This window comes from Rhinolophus sinicus, chromosome 1 (genome assembly GCF_057876585.1).
Source record: "Rhinolophus sinicus isolate RSI-liver-muscle chromosome 1, RSI-T2T, whole genome shotgun sequence".
NCBI lineage: Eukaryota > Metazoa > Chordata > Mammalia > Chiroptera > Rhinolophidae > Rhinolophus > Rhinolophus sinicus.
Genome location: NC_142501.1, coordinates 133,463,270 through 133,481,684, shown reverse-complemented (window position 1 = coordinate 133,481,684; position 18,415 = coordinate 133,463,270). Strand labels below are relative to the sequence as shown.

At 42.5% G+C, this 18,415-nt stretch overlaps 1 protein-coding gene across 1 annotated transcript in view; it reads right to left on the bottom strand.

Annotated features, from left to right (window-relative positions):
* Window positions 1-727: 727 nt before the first annotated feature.
* Window positions 728-18,415, bottom strand: part of CCNY (cyclin Y) — a 187,729-nt gene continuing 170,041 nt past the window's right edge. The window contains exons 9-10 of the mRNA XM_019741707.3: window positions 6,448-6,610; window positions 728-3,577 (exon numbers count right to left, since the gene is read on the bottom strand). Coding sequence (XP_019597266.1) covers window positions 3,461-3,577; window positions 6,448-6,610 — 280 coding nt within the window. The 3' untranslated portion in view covers window positions 728-3,460. The remainder of the gene's footprint in view (window positions 3,578-6,447; window positions 6,611-18,415) is intronic.

The following is an 18,415-nucleotide window of genomic DNA, read 5'->3' as shown; positions in this document are numbered from 1 at the left end:
TTCTGAGAGGTCTTAATACTTCTTTGAGTCACTCAAGGCTTACAGGACTAACAATTTTCCACTGCTCTTGCAAAAAACTGCTTCACTCAGCATCCATAAAACCTGTTGAATTTTATATCAATATTCCAAAAAAAGGCAGCAGGAAGGCAGGCACTATTTGTTCTATGTATTTATTTATTTAACATTTATTAAACACCTACAATGAACCAGAAATGGGAACGATACTTTATTGTTTAAAAAATTCAAAACTGAAAAATACGGCCCCAGGTGAGAGGTTACCAAAAGCAGCTAGAAAGGATTGAAATCACTCACTCCCAAAGTTCTGCTTTGCAGCTCAGCTGAGGATCAAAATTCTCAGAACCCAGGGAAACCCCAAGATGGGGAGGCCCCTGCCAATACCCAAGGAAGGAGCTTGTGAATTCAGCCCGGGACGGAGCAGACAATGGCCCAGGCTATGATCTCGTGCAGTAGGGCATGGGAGCATGTTTCAATCTTGGTAGGATCTCCCAGTTTGCCCTCCAATTTGGTTTTAAATTCCTGACTTCTTTCCCTTTTCCCAGGTTAAAAAAAAAAAAAAAAGGCAGAAGCGAAAAAAAAATTCACTGGGATATGTGTTTAAACTTTGTTTAAAACAAATCTAAAATTAAACTCAACAAATTGTGTGGTTTTCTTCATCCTTCATTAATGATGAAAATTGTGCATTCAAAAACTACACTAAGACAATGTGTTCCTAAAGAGTAATCCAGCTTTAATTGTAGGGCATTGAATCACCTTGCAAACAAATTACAGTCACGATTTATCAGCAGTACTGTACTTGTACTGTTGTTGGGTTGTTTGTTGTTTCTTTTGGCAAACTTAGAACAAACCAGAGAACAAAATGTCATCTTCATCATCATGTAGAAAAATAAAACAAACCTAAAGTATGTACCTATGTGTCAAGTGATTCATTCTGCAAAAGTAAAATCTACACTTAACAGCAGTTTTAAAAATTCTTAGTGCAAGAAACATAACCAATTAATACAGATCAATACTTATTAATGAATATGGAAAATTTTCCTATACAGAGGTAGAGTCCAGTGCACAAGGCTAAAACAATATTCAATAGTCTAAACAAAGACTGAGTCGGGTGTTACGGGATTCACTTTAAATTTTAAGTTATCAGACTATATGTACATACATACAATAAATAGACTATACAATTTTTTAAAGTAGTTTAATAAACTCCACAAAATAATAGCAGATGCATTGAAGTATTTACATAATTCAGTTTTCAAATCTCTCTCATTCAAATAAAAGGGATAAAAATAAGATTTCTGCTTTAAACGCAGCAGAACCTCTTTCCTGAAATGGATCGGTAAAATACTTTACATAAGAGGAACTCATTTATGCTCGAGAGGTATTCAGATTCGGCTAAGAAAATATGTCCCTTTTTAAGCTATATAGAATAGGGAATATAAAATGATATTTTCTACATTTTTAGGTCTCTAAAGTTCTAAATCCAACTCTTACTTGAAGCGAGACGCTGATTTTGGTACTCATACAGAGTATATAAACACAATTACAATGGAAAAATAATTAACTTTTCGGTTTGTTTGCTTTTGAAAATTTAGGCCAGAAAGAACTTGACAGTATTTCTGTCCCAGTTATGTTCACACATGATAGAAAATTTCAGTGAAACCTGACTAGCACTTTTAGCTTGGTGTTTTTGGGATTTCAACTTTCTGAATTCCTTCCATTTCCAAAGCATGTGTCATTGGGAGAAGTTATATATGGGGATCAGGTGTGTGATTTTAGGGTACTCAAGAATGATAACATAAGATTCCAACGTTTCCCAAGCTCACATAGGAGGAAGGTAAAACAAAGCATCTGCTGCCATTTGCCTCATAGAGACTTGAAAAAGGAAAAAACTTAGAATCTGTCATTGTGACCCAAGAAAATATGCAAAAACCCAAAGCATATAATGCTTCATTGACTCAAATTCTTAGACTTACTATCAAATTTACTGATATTTGATCATTAACCCTTTTATTTTACTTGATATAAAAGATTTTTATCTAGCCCATAAGGAAATGACGGATAGTCAGAAAACAAAAAAGTATGGTCATAATTAATGAAGCATAAACCTTCACAGTTTGAATTTTGTACAACTTCTCTAAGCACCCACAATGAAAATGCAAGTTCAGTTTTTTTATTCAATCATTCTGTGAAAAACACCTAAATAGTAACATTTTGCCCTTCAATGATCTTCCCACTGGAATACCCAGTCCCCCCCGCACCCCGTTTTTTTTAATTTTAGATTTTTAAAAAATTTTATACAAATAACTTTGATTTATACTAACTTTGATTTAAAGTAAACATATAAAAATTGATAGGAATATTGCTTGCAACAATGGACGCGGAAGTAGAGGCATGAACTGGGCAGGGAGTACAAAGAAATGGCTCCTCTCAGGAACTTCAGAAATACAGCTCGCACTCCAGAAAAAAATCTCAACTGAGGACACCCTCTACTGCACATTGTTTCCTCGGCCCACGAAGTCTGACTGATTTGTAACTACGACTTCAGGTCAGAGGAAAAAAAAAACAACAGCATGAAAATCGGAAGGCACAAGCACCCATGTTATTTAGAATTTTTTTTGGGGGGGAGGAGGTGGAGGGACCGGTGAGGAATAAAGAGGAAAAGGGATACTTTTGGTTCAGCACTACAGTCAAGTTAATTTTGCCATTGTTGAAGAAAAACTGTATAAAATAAAGGTGTAGAGAAGTGTAACAAGTGTGTCCCACTTGTGTGGAAGAAAGCTCAGGAGACAGCTCACAGGAATAGTGCAGAAAGAAACAATCAGTACTATTTATTTGGATGTCTGTGCCATGGTGGGTACAAACTATAACCTCTGTCCTGTGGGACCAAAAACAAAACAGAATAAAAACCAACAAAAATCCCCCACATCGCAAAAAAAGCCGCTAGAAGAAATGCAAGCAGTTTTAGGGAACAGACCGATCCAGACAGAGGTGATAAAGGCAGCACTCATCTTTAATGCACATCCAACTATGTCACCTACTGTGTGCCCGTCCTTTTCACCTGCTAACCAGACAGGGGACTTAGGAAATAGCCGTGCCATTTAACCGTTTCCCCCGCCTCTACACGACTTCCCTTTCCCTTTTATCCCTCCTCCAGGGTTCAAGTCTTCTTCCTCCATGAAGGAAGCGTTGTTAATGACGATGGGGAAAGGCGTGAAACCGGATTTCCAGAATACTGATTTTGCTTCCCTCGAAGCTTTGCTGCGTGCGCGTGGGCCACACAGCTCGGAGGCAGTCATCAAGGCAGCCTGATGGAGCTATGGATTATTTAAAAAAAAAAAAAACAAAAAAAGAGGAAACAAAACAAAACCACCCCAAGTCTGTCTTTTCTCAAACTGAAAGAGAAACTGAGGGATGGTACAGCCTCCAGTGGGGACACCCACGGTTAGGAGATGATGGCCGGCGACCACCTCGGCAGAGTCAGATTGTCAGCACTCGCTGACCGCTTCCTCGTGGGTCTCCTCAGGTCCTTGTACTTGTCCTCGCAGAGGCGAGAGATGGCCTGTGGGGCAGGAGAGAGACAATTCCGGTCAGGACCAGACCCTGGAAGCATCCCGCACCCATTCACCCATCAGACACCAGTGGCTGCTGTGAGCAGCATTGTTTCAGCACTGAGGACACTCGTGGACAAAGTTCCCTCAGGAGTCCCTGCCCCATGTGGTTCACATCCCACAGCCCAGGCCTGTGTGCCAGTCACCGGGGGGAACACGCGGGAAGCGGGGGCACAATCACAGTTTCTGAAGTGTTTACAGTCTGAGAAAACAATCTCAGAATGGGAAACTTCAGGACAGTGTAGCCTTAAGCCAGCAGCCCTAGGCTCAGTGGTGGTCCCCACTTCGGGGGGTGTGGCCTGGGTGTGGACCCTCATCTAAGTCCTTAGCACCCTGGTGTGCAAATGGTGTAATGACAGCATCCTCCTAACAGGTGGCTGGGAAGCACTGGGGCCCCGTGCTCCGTGCGCGGGCAGAGCTCAGTACTTGGCAGCGATCATTCATCAGAGACTGAGTCAGAGCAGTGACCGAGTGTTTACGTCACCTCCAGGCGATGGCTGCAGAAGCAAACCAGAAGGGACACAGAAACACGGGATGCAGAGAGATTCAACGTCACGTCCTCATTTTGCTGATGAGGACAGAGATTCCAGGGGGAGGGCCACCGCTAAAAGCAGGGCCAGGCCTGCCCTGGAGTCAGGTCGGAGCCGGCCAGAGCTCTCCCAGGGCTGCCACCGTGCAGGGGAGAGCTAGGTGACAAAGGCTGAGCCAGCTTTTCCCAATCACATTCACCTGCCATCTGTAAGATGATGGGGGGAGGGGACATTCCTAATGATGAAGCAATTCAAGCAGAAGACCAGGGACGGCTGGGGCTACGGAGACAGATACGGTGCCCACCGGCCAGGGAGTCACGGTCAAGGGAAAACAGCACAAAAGCAGCGTCCGCTTCTCATGCCTGTGCCCTGCTCACATCCTGCTGGCTTTTGCTGGGATTCTGGAGTAATCCTTGCAGCTCGTCTCCCTGCTTCCCCTTTCACTCCCTCATCTCCTCCCCCCTGCTTTCCAGGCGCCTTGCCCACCCTGCTCCCTGGCCTCCCCACTGGCTCCCACCACAGGCTCTGCAGCAGCCATCCTTCAGCCTGGAGGCACTGCAAGGGCAAGTGTTCATGCAAAGGTCACCTACTCAGTGAGGCTCTGACTACAGCAGCTCTACCCTGTTCTATGCTTTCTTTGTTACTAACCTGCTAACATACTAGAAGATGCTTATTTAAAACGTTTATCTTTTATTGTTTACTGTCTGTCTCCTCCCAGCAGAATGCAAACACTGTACGAGCAGGATCTTTGAGCTTTGTTCATGACAGTTCCCAGGGCCGAGCGGTAACCGGCACCTGGCATCAGAGGGTGCTGAATAAATACATGTAAATGTATGTCGGGTGGATGTGTAAGTTCCGGCCAGGATATGCAGAAGCATGAGCAAAACAAGAGTAAGGTCAAAGTACTGGAAACAGAGGGTACTGAGCAACTGGGTCTATTTCAGGGAATCCCTGAAGGGACACTCATGACTGAGGATGGACGTCAGAGCTAGGCTTCAGGGCTGTGCTTGGAGGAGAGGAAATTAGCAGGAGAGATGAGCCCTTCTTGGCAGGGCAGGAGATCCCAGCCACGTGTGCTGGCCTGGTGAGCTGTGGACGAGGGCATGGCTTGGGGACGGCTCCTGGCAGGCCAGCTGACACAGCCACCCACACGCGGGCTGCCTCAGGCGTTCTTCTGTGGCAATGCAAAACTAGCAACGATTTTAAGAGTTAACGTTCCAAAATCTACAACTGCATTTTAGAAAAGCAACTCCACTGGCAGCAGGGATGGTGGACCAGAGGAAAGAGGCAGGGGTTGAGAACGTCCTCCGCCCAAATCAGAGGTGCATTAGGATAGCAGGTGGGCTGTAACACTGAGAATTCATTTGAAATATGTTTCGTACACCTAATAATATAGGTGGCATATTTAAAGAAGAGAAAATCAGATCCCTGAAGGGCATCAGAGCAATCATTTTTTGAAGCAAATTATTTTCACTTATTTAAACTTCCTAAGACTACCAGCCGGTGTCTCAGCTTACAAACAGAGTAGGTCTGAATGCAATATCATCACAACAAATTAGCAGTGTACTGTTTTATTCTAGATTTATTATGCAGGCTGATGTGAGCTACATCCTATTTCCCACATGCACAGCAAGACCCTAATTTATCTCAAAGAGAAACAGCCCCACTCATGAAAGGGCCAGTGTGCATCTGCCCTGTGCTCATTTCCCCTCTACCCTGCACACAGCACGTCAAACAAGCCAGCTGCTAGGACGTCTGAGCAGGTACCGAACTTCAGGGAAGGGCGACTTCGATGAGGTCTGTCCTCCTTGCTTTCCATTATGGGGCTTGGGTTTGCTAATCAAATGGACTAACAGGGATGCTGGGGTCTGGAAAACAATGAAATCTAACTGTACTGTGGGGAAATTACTTGGAAAAATAAAAAGCAGAATCAATCCTTTTTGGATTCCCAATCATTAGGGTCATCTATTATCTTTTTTCTTACAAAAGCTCATGCTGATAAATCCTTTTTATGGGCTTATTTTTAAAACAACAAATTTTTAAAAAATCTTTAATTTAAAAAATAGAATCAATGCATACTAAATAAAAACTGATATTAAGTAGGTTATTGAAAATATAAGGTTGTACAAAGTATAATCAACTAAATTAACTGACCAACTCCAAATCTGGGGTACCCTGTCCCTACAGCACACATAGTGGAGAAGTCACCATGGTGATCACACCCTTCCGTGGTGCCCAGATGGCGCGTCTGCAGCAAGTGCACCAAAAACCAGTATGTTAGAGCATTTTACCTCCAGCTTGTGAGCCCTCTCCCTGCTCAGGGGCTCCAAGGGGAAGCTCAGGTTGTTTGCTTCTGCCAGAGAACGAAGATCAAAATAATACTTGGCATAAACACTGGAGGGAACATTGATGTTGAACTGGAGCAATTCAAGAAATTGTCGTTCTAGCTCATTCCTGCAAAGCAAAGACAAAAATAGCACACATTTAGCTGTCATACCAGCTCCATGGCCTGTGAAGGCAAGCTGCTGGACACAAGACTCCAGAATACTGAATCCTCCAGGCAGAAAAGCCACCTCATTAATTGCCTGGTTGGACACCAGAGTTGCAGTTTAACACCAAATTGGTATTAAAAGCTGAACCCACTTGATCGGGTGCCCAGAAAGATGAGGGCTGATGAATTGGGATGACCACCAGGAAGTGCTTCAGGGTGATTTGTTTCGCTGAGACTAACACACACACAGCAGGCTCTGGCTGCAAACCTCAGCAGGAACCATCAGCTCAAACACCCGGCAGATGAAGCAGTCAAGAGCTGTCAAGTGGAGAGCAGTGAGGGCCCGAGACAGCTGCCCAGAGAAAAGACCTCTGCTAGACCCAGAGGCCTCAGTGCCTTCCCCACCTCCTGGGAGAAGAGAGCGGAGGAAGTGCTGGAGGGGCTTCCTCAGGCAAAGCAGGGAGGGAAAGGGTACCTTGCAGCCCCAGCCTCTTCCACAGAGGACTCAGCAAGTCTGAAGAATGAAAGCAGGAGTTCCCAAACCTGAGCACAAATCCAATCACCTGGGGGCTTGTTAAGACAGACTGCTGAGCCCACCCCAGCCTGGGGAGGGCCCGAGAATGTTCACTCTGACAAGCTCCCGGGGGACGATGATGCTGTTGGTCCCGGCCACGCTCGGAACCAGTCCACTGTAAGGGGCCAGTAAAGGAGCCGGCACAGGCGTGAAGATGCATCTGGCCAGCTGCTCCCATCTCGATTGAAACTAATGATGGCTAGCCAGATGCATTTTAAAACTTCTACTTTGAGAACGTTCTTGTGTCAGTTATCTTTTAGATTAGGTTTATTTCTTGATAGTTACAACCTGGGGGATGAAAAGTCCTCAGTGATCTATTCGTTGGGCACCCAGTTTTAGCGCCACCTCCCCGGGGAAGCATGGGCCGCCACAGCACACTATTTCTGTCCTGTCTCACACTCCACTGTAGCTGTTGCAGTAACTCGGTCCCTCCTACTTGCCTCCTCATAGCCAGAAACCATGCCATTTGATCTCACATGCCCAGCCCCTAGCACAGTACTGACATACAGCTGGTGCTCAATGATGACTGTTAGTGAAAGGAGCAGACCAAGCTCAGCCTGGGCTGAGGGAGTGGGGAAGGCTTCCCACAGCAGTGAGAGCGGAGCTGAGTCTGGCAAGCATGGTGCTCTGGTGGAGAGACCACGAGTTGGGGCGGGGTGTTTCCAGCAGTGGGGGTCCACTCAAACCACACCTATGCCCATGGGGGGACAGGACACACTGTCACCATCGCTTATAAGAGGAACAAGGCTGACAAGCTCTGGCCCTCAGGCCAGGACTGACCCCCTTTGACCCAGCCTTCATGACTCCTGAGCAGAGCCCCCATTAATGACCCCTGCATGCGGGCCCCTGATTTTTTCAAGGCTCACACCCATGATGTTCCTGAGTCCCAGTCTGTGGCTGGGGAGCTGCCTCACTGAGCTATGAAAGACCCAGGAGACTGTGCCCCGTCTCATGCTGCTGTGACAACAGGGCACAGAGTGCTGAGGAGGGGGGCAGGGAGGCTGGGAAGTGAGTGAGGGTGGGGGGGGGGCTTCAGGGAGAGAAGCTACTGGGCAAATGGGAATTAAGAAACGTCGGCATGTTGCTACGGAAGGCCTGAGCACTTCAGATAGAAAAACCAAGAGCTCATACTCAGGTCTTTTAATTGGAGAAACAGCATAACTTGCATGCTGTTTCTATACAGACTAGTGAAAGGATGAACAAGCCCCAAACATATATATATTGGCTAAAATTTATACTTTTATAGAATTTAAATTACTTTCATTCATTTGGGATGATTTTTACTTTAAATGACTGTTGTTCCTGCCTCATTTAAATGAGACTTAATCAGAGATCATCTTGTGAAATACTGGAAGCCAGACAAAATTTTAATAAAACAAGAATGTCAATAATATCACTCAGCCTAAAGAGCCAGAACAAATGGGCTTAGAAGGAACTCTCCTGAGTGAACCTGGGAGTTGCCTGAGGACAGACTGCCCTGTGGTGGCCAAAAGGTGTCACTGCAGATCTAATTCTCCCAATGCTAAGAAAACCTTGCCTTTTTCACAGGACAAGAGAGCTAGTCTGTTAATCCCACCCCAAATGGTATGTAAACACCCATGACTCGTGCTGAGGATACACTCTCTGATTTAAAGTCAAGAGGAATCAGGCTATGGACAAGGTGGCATGTTCCCAGGGTTCCTTGGGGAAAACCACAGCCTTTCTCCAGGCTTTTCTTGAATGTTTCTGTTTACGCTCTGGGGGAAATGGGGATTTTAGAGCTGCTATGTTATTAAACTAAGAAAAGATTTAGAAAACCAAGGTAATTCCCCCAAATTTGAAATTCCAAACTGTAGCCGTGTATCTTAAAGAGACACCTGTGTACTGAATCATCAGGAAACTAACAGTGATGCAGAAGGGATGGGCTTGATGGATTTACTGCCTTCAACTGGATAACAGTTCTGATGTAAAGCTTTAAAATAAATAAATCCAAATCAATAAACAAAAAATACATTCCAGAAATATTTGTTATATTAGGTCAACATTGTAAAGAAACCCAATTGAACTGGTGCAATTTAGCAACTTGCGTATGGGCCTAAAAAATAGAGTAGGGAGTTGTTTTCACCATCTAATAACCTGTCTGCTTTTCTTGAAAAATGGGACCACTTCAAAAACCAGCCACCAGCCCAGCAATTGCACTTCTGGATACATACCCAAAAGAATCGAAAGCAAGGAACTCAAAAGGATGTTTGTACATCCATATTCACGGCAGCATTATTCACAATAACCAAAGGTGGAAGCCACCCAAGTGTCTATTGATAGACGAATGGATACACAAAATGTGGTATGTACAGAGAATGGAATATTTTTGACCTTAAATAAGAAGGAAATTCTAACACACGCTAAAACCTGGATGAAGCTTGAGAACATTACACTATGTGAAATAATAGGCCAGTCACAAAAACACAAATACTGTGTGATTCCACTTCAATGAGGTGCCTAGAGTAGTCAAATTCATAGAGGCAGAAAGCAGCACGGTGCTTACCAGGGTTTGGGAGAAGGGGGAAATGCAGACTTAGTGTTTAATGGTTACACAATTTCTGTACCCAGTACCAAGAGTTTCTGGTTGGTGGTGGTTATGTAAAAATGTGAATATACTTACTGCCACAGAATTGTACACTTAAATGTGGTTAAAATGATAGATTTTATGCTATGTATATTTTACCACAATTAAAAAAAAAACACAACAAACCAGGCACTGGGATCTGTGGAGGGACTGAGTTTCTCCGTGTGTCCCTAATCAGCCCTCAGCACTTAAACAAGTCTCTTCGCTTCTCCTTATGTGGAATTCCTTTGTCTACATAGGAAAATTACTCTTCTAGGATTATCACAAAAACAAAACACAAACCAGCCAACCCCAAACTATAACTGTTTTAACAGCATTTTTCCCTACTTTTGCCTAATAGGTACTTTTGCCTATTAAATTTCATCCCCTTTCCTTTCATCGTCCACAGCAGTTGACATTAGGTGCTCAGAGCTGACCTGTGTGGGGTGAGCTCTTACTGTTGCTAAGAGACAGACAGGAGGTCCCTGGCCCTGTCGTCTGCAGAAGGTCATCCTGCATCTGAAGTCCACCTGACTGGCATCTACCTACGAGTTTCACTTGACACTCAGCTTAAAATGTTCTCGCCTGCGCTCCCAGCTGCATGCCCACACGGGTCTGACTTCCCAGCCAGAACCCTGCTGTCTAAAGGTACATGTGGGGACTCCAAGTTCCTCGCTGTTGGATGATTCCTGAGCTGGAGATGAACCCGGGCTCAGAAATATCAGGGAGGTCATGTCAGGATGCTAGTACACAGGTGAGACCAGAAGGAAGTGTGAAAAGAGGGTCAGAAGGGTGCCTGGAAGATCAAACAGCACTGGAAAACACATTTCACAGAGCTTTCCATCTGAAGCCTGTGAATCCTCTCCCTGCTAAGGAGCTCCAAGGGAAAGCTCAGGTTGTCTGTGCCAAGAAGTGAGGACTAGTTGATAACACGAGCTTACACATTGCCAAGGGCCTGAGCTCCAGCTTCCGATGACATCCCACTCTGCTTCCTCTCCTCGCAGAAGGGTACCTAGAAGCCATTTTTCTTTTCCTCAGACATTCAGCTTAGTGATGTCCAATTCTACTGATTCCTGGGGGCTCACAGGGTTTTACTGGAAAAGACTAAATGAAGCACTCATTTTAAAATATTCCAACAGTAAATCTATGACTCTATGCTGATGCTACAAAATAACGTCAGAGCTTCTAACTACGTACCTTCACAAGCTTGGTTCAGCAACAGACACCCAGAATTGCTCCTTGAAGCAGCGGGTATCACTCCCTTTCAGTAAAGGTTACTGGGTGTATTAGTCTGCTAGGCTGCTATAACAAAATAGACTTGTCCTTTTGTCTGTTTCCTAATCTCTTCTTATAGGACACCAAACATATTGGATTAACATCCATTGTAATGACCTCATTTTTAACTTAATTACCTTTTTATAAAGACCTTATTTCCGGGGTTAGGACTTCACATACGAATTTTGAGGGGGCACAACTCAGCCCTCACGCACTGCCTTCTAGCCCAAAATTCATGTGTCTCACATGAAAAATACATTCACCCCATCCCACAGCTCCAAAGTCTTAACCCATTTTAGCATCAACTCCAAGTCCAAAATCTCCTCTAAATAGCATCTAAATCAGGTATGGGAATGATTCATCCTGAGGAAAAATTCCTCTCTAGGTGTGAACCTATGAAACCAGACAAGTTATCTGCTTCCAAAATACAGTGCTAGACAGACATAGAATAGGCATTCCCATTCCAAAAGGCAGAAATCAGAAATTAGAAAAGGATCATGGATCTCAAGCAAGTCAGAAAACTAATACGGGCAAATTCCATTCAATGATTTATTTATTTATTTATTTATTTATTTATTTATTTATTTATTTATTTATTTTGATTAAAATTTATTGGGGTGCCAATGACTAGTAAAATTACCTAGGTTTCCACCATTCAGTTGTAAGGCTGGACATTCATCTTTCTGGGTGATACTCTATTATCCAGCCCATGAGGTGGCAGCCTTCTGTGTCCCCTCGGCCATGGTGGTCCTGAGCAGCAGCCCTACCCCCGGAGCCAAGGGGAGGCAGCCCCAAGCCCCAGGCCTGTCCCTGTGGGCCTAAGCTTCCCTGCCAACTTCTTAACAGCCTTAGGGGGCCCTTCTACCCTTTTTCTGAAGGACAACACGTCACAGCCTGACAGGTCTAATGGCCAGTCCTGTGGAATCCCAGAAATCTGACAGCCTTCCTTCACTTGTCCTGTATCTGTCCCCTTAAGCTGGTAGGTAGCATTTCTGCTGAGATGGTTGACGGGATCAATGAGCCACACTCACCCTTAGTGTTTCTTCAGAACATGCTTCCTCATTGTTTTTGCAACAGAGAAGATAGGCTAAGACTGAGAAGTTTGAGAATTTCTAAATCTTCACTTTATGGTCCCTTCTTGCTTAACAATTCTTTCTTCAATGTATCTCCCTTCTCACATTTTACTATAAACAGCAAGGAGAAACCAGGCAGTGTCTTTAACACTCTGCTTAGAAATCTCCTCAGCTAAATATTGAACTTCTTCACTGAAATGTTCTACTTTCCACAAAACACTAGAACACAATTTGGCCACATTCTTTGCCACTTTATAACAGGGACAGCCTTTCCTCCCGTGTCCAACAACATGGTCCTCATTTCTGAGACCTCGCTTCTGACCTCCTTTAACACTCGTGTTTCTAGCAATATTTGTATATTCTCTAAGGTGACACAGCTTCCTCTGCAGCTCCCCCCAGAATTGCCTTTAACACCGTATTTCTACCAACTATCTCTTCAAGGCGATCTAGGTTTTTCCTAACACGAGCTTCAAAACTCTTCCAGTTCTAAAGCTGCTGCCACATCTTAGGTATATAGCACAGCAGCTTCCCAGTACCAAAATCTGAATTAGTCTCTGGGCTGCTATAATAAAATGCCACAGACTGGATGACTTAAACAACAGTTCTGGAGGCTGAAAGTCCAAGGTCAAGGTGCCAGCAGGTTTGATTTCGTCGGAGGCCTCTCTCCTTGGCTTGCAGATGGCTCTCTTCTATGTCCTCACACGGCTGTCCCACAGCCTGTTCTGTCTGACGCCACTCATGCTGGATTAGGGTCTACCCTAATGACTCCATTTTAACTAAATTACCTCTTTCAAGACATCACCACCAAATACAGTTCCATTCTGAGGCACTGAGGGTTAGGACTTACGAATTCAACTCCGAACACTGGGTATGTGCTACAGGGCTCAGTGGGGCCCTGGTCGTCATGCCAGGATATGCTTTTCCTAACAACACACACAGACTTTCTCCAAGCATGCCTGGGAACACAACAGCATTAGGCAATAGATTTCCAGATCTGTAACTTTCATTTTCCTCTTAAAACTGACTTGCCCAGAACACCCCAAGTGTGCAGAGGTTCTCCTTTTGACTGCTTCCTTCCCTGTTACTCTTCCCCGACGCTCTCAGAGGGAAAGGCAGGGCGCTCACCTACCCTCACCAAGTTCACTGTGAAGGGACTTATTTCAATACGGTGTTGAAAAAGTGAATGACTCTAATGACAGGCTAATAACTTAGGCGGTTTCCAATTTTTGCTTTTAACAAATTGAAGGAGTTGGTAGACTCATTAAATAATTGTTACTCACAGATGACTATGTGATTTTAGCATATAATTCTAAAAGCATTTAAAGACTTACTCGAGTGATACTGTTACAATAAAATTTGGAAATTTGTCTACTTGCTTATATGAACACGTTCTCTCAACTCTCATGTTAAAGAAAAATGGGAATAAAACTGATGCTGAACTTTGTTTCATTTTATCAATAAGTAATAATCATACACAAAAATATGAACTAATGGAGGAAAAAGCAACCCTACTGATTCCATTAACATATATTTCCCATAAGATTTTACTCTTTTTATATTTAATAATTTATATTTTATAATGTTTATAATGTTTTGATCAATTGTGTATTAATGATAATTCACCTAAGGAGTTTTTAATAAGTTAGAATCTTATATTCCGAAAAGGTAACATTCCAGTTTTACCTTATAGCTACATTTTTGTTACACAGAATTCTGAGGAATAAACTTCTGTGAGAGGAAAACAGAAAGGAAATAATGAGTTCAAGAAGAAAAAAATACACAAAATTTTCAGTTTTAGGAGAATGAATGATGGTATCATATTACTATGGAATTTAGTCTCCAACAGATACTTTAAAAAAGACCAGTTTTTTTGTGTGTTGTTTTAAGTAGCTAAGTTTGCAATATTTTTTACATGTATATTTATTTTCCAATTACAGTTGACACTCAATATTATTTTATATTAGTTTTAGTTTCAGGTGTACAGCATAGTGATTAGGAATTTATATAATTTACGAAGTGATCCCCCTGAGTAGTCTAGTACCCACCTGGCATTATACATAGTGATTACAATATTATTGACTATATTCCCTATGCTGTAGTTTACATCCGCATGACTGTTTCATAACTGCCAATTTGTACTTCTTAATCCCTTCACCTTTTTTACCCTGCCCCCATCTCCCTCCCACCTGGCAACCATCAGTATGTTCTCTGTAGTTGTGAGTCTGTTTCTGTTTTGTTTGTTCTGTTTTGTTTTGTTCTTTAGATTCCACAAATAAGTGAAATCATACGGTATTTGTCTTTCTCTGCCTGACTTATTTCATTTAGTATAATATCCTCTAGGCCTATCCTTGTGGTCACAAAAGGTAAAGTTTCATTCTAAAAAATACCACCATTTAAAACACAGTGCAAATGATATCCTTTGCAAATACTGAAACTGGTGATGATCGTTTTTTAGATGTTAATTTACAAATAAATTGAGGATATATAACCGTCCAAAATTCTTCTAGGGATGGGCAGCCAAAATGTATGAGGCCCTGTGCTGCTGTGATCACCTGGCTTGTACCTCCAAACAGATATGGGAGGTGCGACTGCGCTGAATCAGGAAATATAAACATGAGGGGGAAAAGCATCCTTTGGGCTAACACCCCCTACTAAAATATTCCTGCTTCCTTCTATCCTTTGCATATTCCCTCCCAAATTTGCACATATACAATTGCTTGACTGGTTTTTCTTAGAATGTACAGGCTTGTATAGTATGTTAATACATACTCATATGTCCCAACAGATTAGACACATTATATATGGATCACAGTGGCTCTCAAAATAAACAGAATTAATACTCTGAACAGGACAGAATTCGGTTGGCTGAGTTTGTACTTGGCCTGACTCAGGGCCTCCAGTCAGTCCCCAGAGGTCTGCCAGGAAAGGGGGAGGAGCCCAGAAAATTGCTGGCCCAGGTCCCGAGCTGAGTCTGTTCTTAAGCCTAGAGATTGGGATGGAGAAGGCATTACTCCAGTTTCTTTAGAAAAACTGTTTATAATCTGACCTTTGAAGAACAAAAGCTCTTCCTGTATGCATTCTCCCTCTGCCCAGCCACAGGCACTTGGCGGCATTCACCAAATGCTACATGAACCGCTAAGGCTCACCCAGGGCTGGCATGAGGATGGGAGCACGGTCATCATGGCTTCCAGAAAAGGGACAGAAACAAAGTAAAAAAAATATCAATTTTCTTTGGATAAAATATGGAATAGAAGAGAAGAAACATAAATTCAGGCTTTGTTACTATGTAGTCGAGTGACCTGGCACCTTGCTTAACTTCTCAGTGCCTCATTTTCATATGTAAAATGGAATAATAATTATTGTCATTACTCTTACTGTGCCTAATTTATAAATTAAACTGTATTGTAGGTATGTATGTACAGTATAGGAGAAAACATAGTACAGGGTTCAGCACTACCCATGGTTTCAGGCATCCACGGGGGGGTCGTAGAACATATCGCTTTCCTGTGGATAAGGGGGAACTACTGTAACTAATAATAAAATAGAACAATTATGACAATACGTACAATAAAAGTTATGTGAATGTGGTCTCTTTCTCTGATAACCAATTTGATAGGCAAGACGGCTATTAAGTGACTAATGGGTGGGGTACATTTATGGCATGGAGACGCTGGACAAAGGGATGATTCCCGTCCCAGGCAGGACAAACCAGGAAGATTTAAGATTTCACCACACTACTCAGAACGGTACGCAATTTAAAACTTAGGAATTGTTTATTTATGGAATTTTCCATTTAATATTTTCAGACCTCAATTGACCACAGGTAACTGAAACTGCAGAAAGTGAAACCTCAGATAAGCAGGGACTATTGTATCTCATGGAAAACTGTGAGAACTGAATTAACACATAAAAATTGTTCCTTTGGGGCTAGGAACTGTTCATTAAAGGATCGATGCCATTAATATAATATTACCATGATGACGATGATGATTACTATTATTACTGTTACTATTATAAATATTTTTGGCAAGGGTTTGGTTTTTCCTAACTTGGTAATTTAAACCTTTAATGAATAGAACCTAAGTATTCAGAATTCCAAATTACCTGTTATTACCGCCTGCCCCCTCACCTTTTTATTTAAGGAGAAAATGACAATTTAAAAAATGGCTATTTCAGGCATTTAGTTAAAACATCTCCATGGAGAGCCTGGGGGTGGGTACATGTCATTTCTATTGCCCTCTAACTACTGCATAGTGTTCACTAGGGTTAAAAGAGCTGAGGATAAACTTCTCCACCTGCTGGTTTCATTGTGGCATTATTTAACCTCTCTAGGCCAGTATCCAGTCTGTAAGAACACGTGTTAAAAGGTTGTTGAAAGGATCAAATTGAGATATACATGAACTGGATAATGAATGACTCCTGACAAATAATTTATAAACACTTCCTTGAGGTTTAGAATAGAATAGCATACAATAGAAAAGAATGATTCTCTCCCTAAAAGTTCGGTTTTCCTGGCATTTTGGTGAATTAATCACGGTAGATTAAGAATAATAGCACAAAAGAAATCTCTTCCCCACCCCAGTGCTCTTCATTCTTCATTTTTCTTGGTTCCCTTTGTTTCCATAATTCTGTGGTATTTGTAATTTTCATTTGTATCTCATTCCTTCCGGAAATAGCTGGGATATAAATAACGAAAAGATCTGAGATCTACACTGACTTCAGGATGTATTTTCCTCTTTGATTGAAGTAGATACAGCTGCTCATGGCCGAAGTCCTCTGCCTGCTCTTACAGAACCTGAGCACGGCCCCCCACACCAAGTCGCTAGCTGTACGTCATCCAGTTTACACAAAGGAGAAAGGACAACCTTGATGTCATGCCTGGGGCATGCAATTCGGAGTCAAATGATAACAGGCAGTTGATGAAAGAATAACCTCTGATAAAGGAAATAAGTCAGCATTTCTTACACCCTGCACCCAAATGTCCTTTTCCTTTACGGTCTGAATGACAATTACTAGTTTCAGGTGTACAAAACAATGTAATAGTTAGACATTTACACCTCACAAAGTGATAACCCCTCCCCCAGTCTACTACCCCTCTGACATCGTATACAGCTGTTACAGTTCCAATGACTCTATTCCCTGTGCTGTACGCCACACCCCGTGACTATATATATATATACATATGTATATACCGTGTTTCCCCAAAAATAAGACCTAGCTGGACCATCAGCTCTAATGCATCTTTTGGAGGAAAAATTAATTTAAGACTTGGTCTTATTTTACTATAAGACCAGGTCTTATATTACTTTTTGCTCCAAAAGACGCATTAGAGCTGATGGTCCGACTAGGTCTTATTTTTGGAGAAACAGGGTACACATACATATACATATGAATACACACACACACACACACACACACACACAGAGAATATAATGTTGAATGTCAACTATAATCAAATATATGTGTGTGTGTGTGTGTGTGTGTGTGTGTGTGCACGTGTGTATTTTGATTACAGTTGACATTCATTATTATTCAGCTTCAGCTTCAGGTGTACACTGCAGTGGTCAGGCATCTACACCGTCCCTAAAGTGTTCTCCCTAATAAGACAAGTGCCCATCTGACACCCTACAAAATCTTTACAACATTATTGATTATATTTTCCAAACTGTCTTTCACATCCCCGTGGCAATACTGTGACTACTAATTTGTAGTTTCTAATCCTTTCACCTTTTCCTGAATGACAATTATTTTAGTAGCTGTTTTCATTTTGATACACAGAGGGTGTCAAAAAAATGTATACACATTTTAAGAAAGGAAAAAACTGTATTAAAATTGTAATACTCAATATATACCAGTAACAAAAGATGAATACAAGTCATGTGTATACATCTTTTGGCACCTCTGGTATAATCAATAATTTTATTTTTCTTGTAATCAGAAACTTCTTTATATTTTTCTTACTTTTTATAACACAGAAAGGAGCTTTACAAGTTTGCAGCAGGGATTGGCTCTCCAACAAAGACCTAAGAACATACACAAGTGTGCTTCACAGGTACCACAAAAAGGGGGTGCCCAGGAAGCCAGTAACCAGAGGCGAGGGGGACCCCAGGCTGGTGAGAAATCCTGATTAATGTCCCCAGGATTCCTGGGTCCAGGGCCTGGATGTGGGTCAGGACACAGCTGGGAACCTCCTCCAGCCTACAGCTTCCTCAAACAAGCAGGTGCGGAAGTTTATCCCCAGCCTTCTTAACCCCAGTGAACA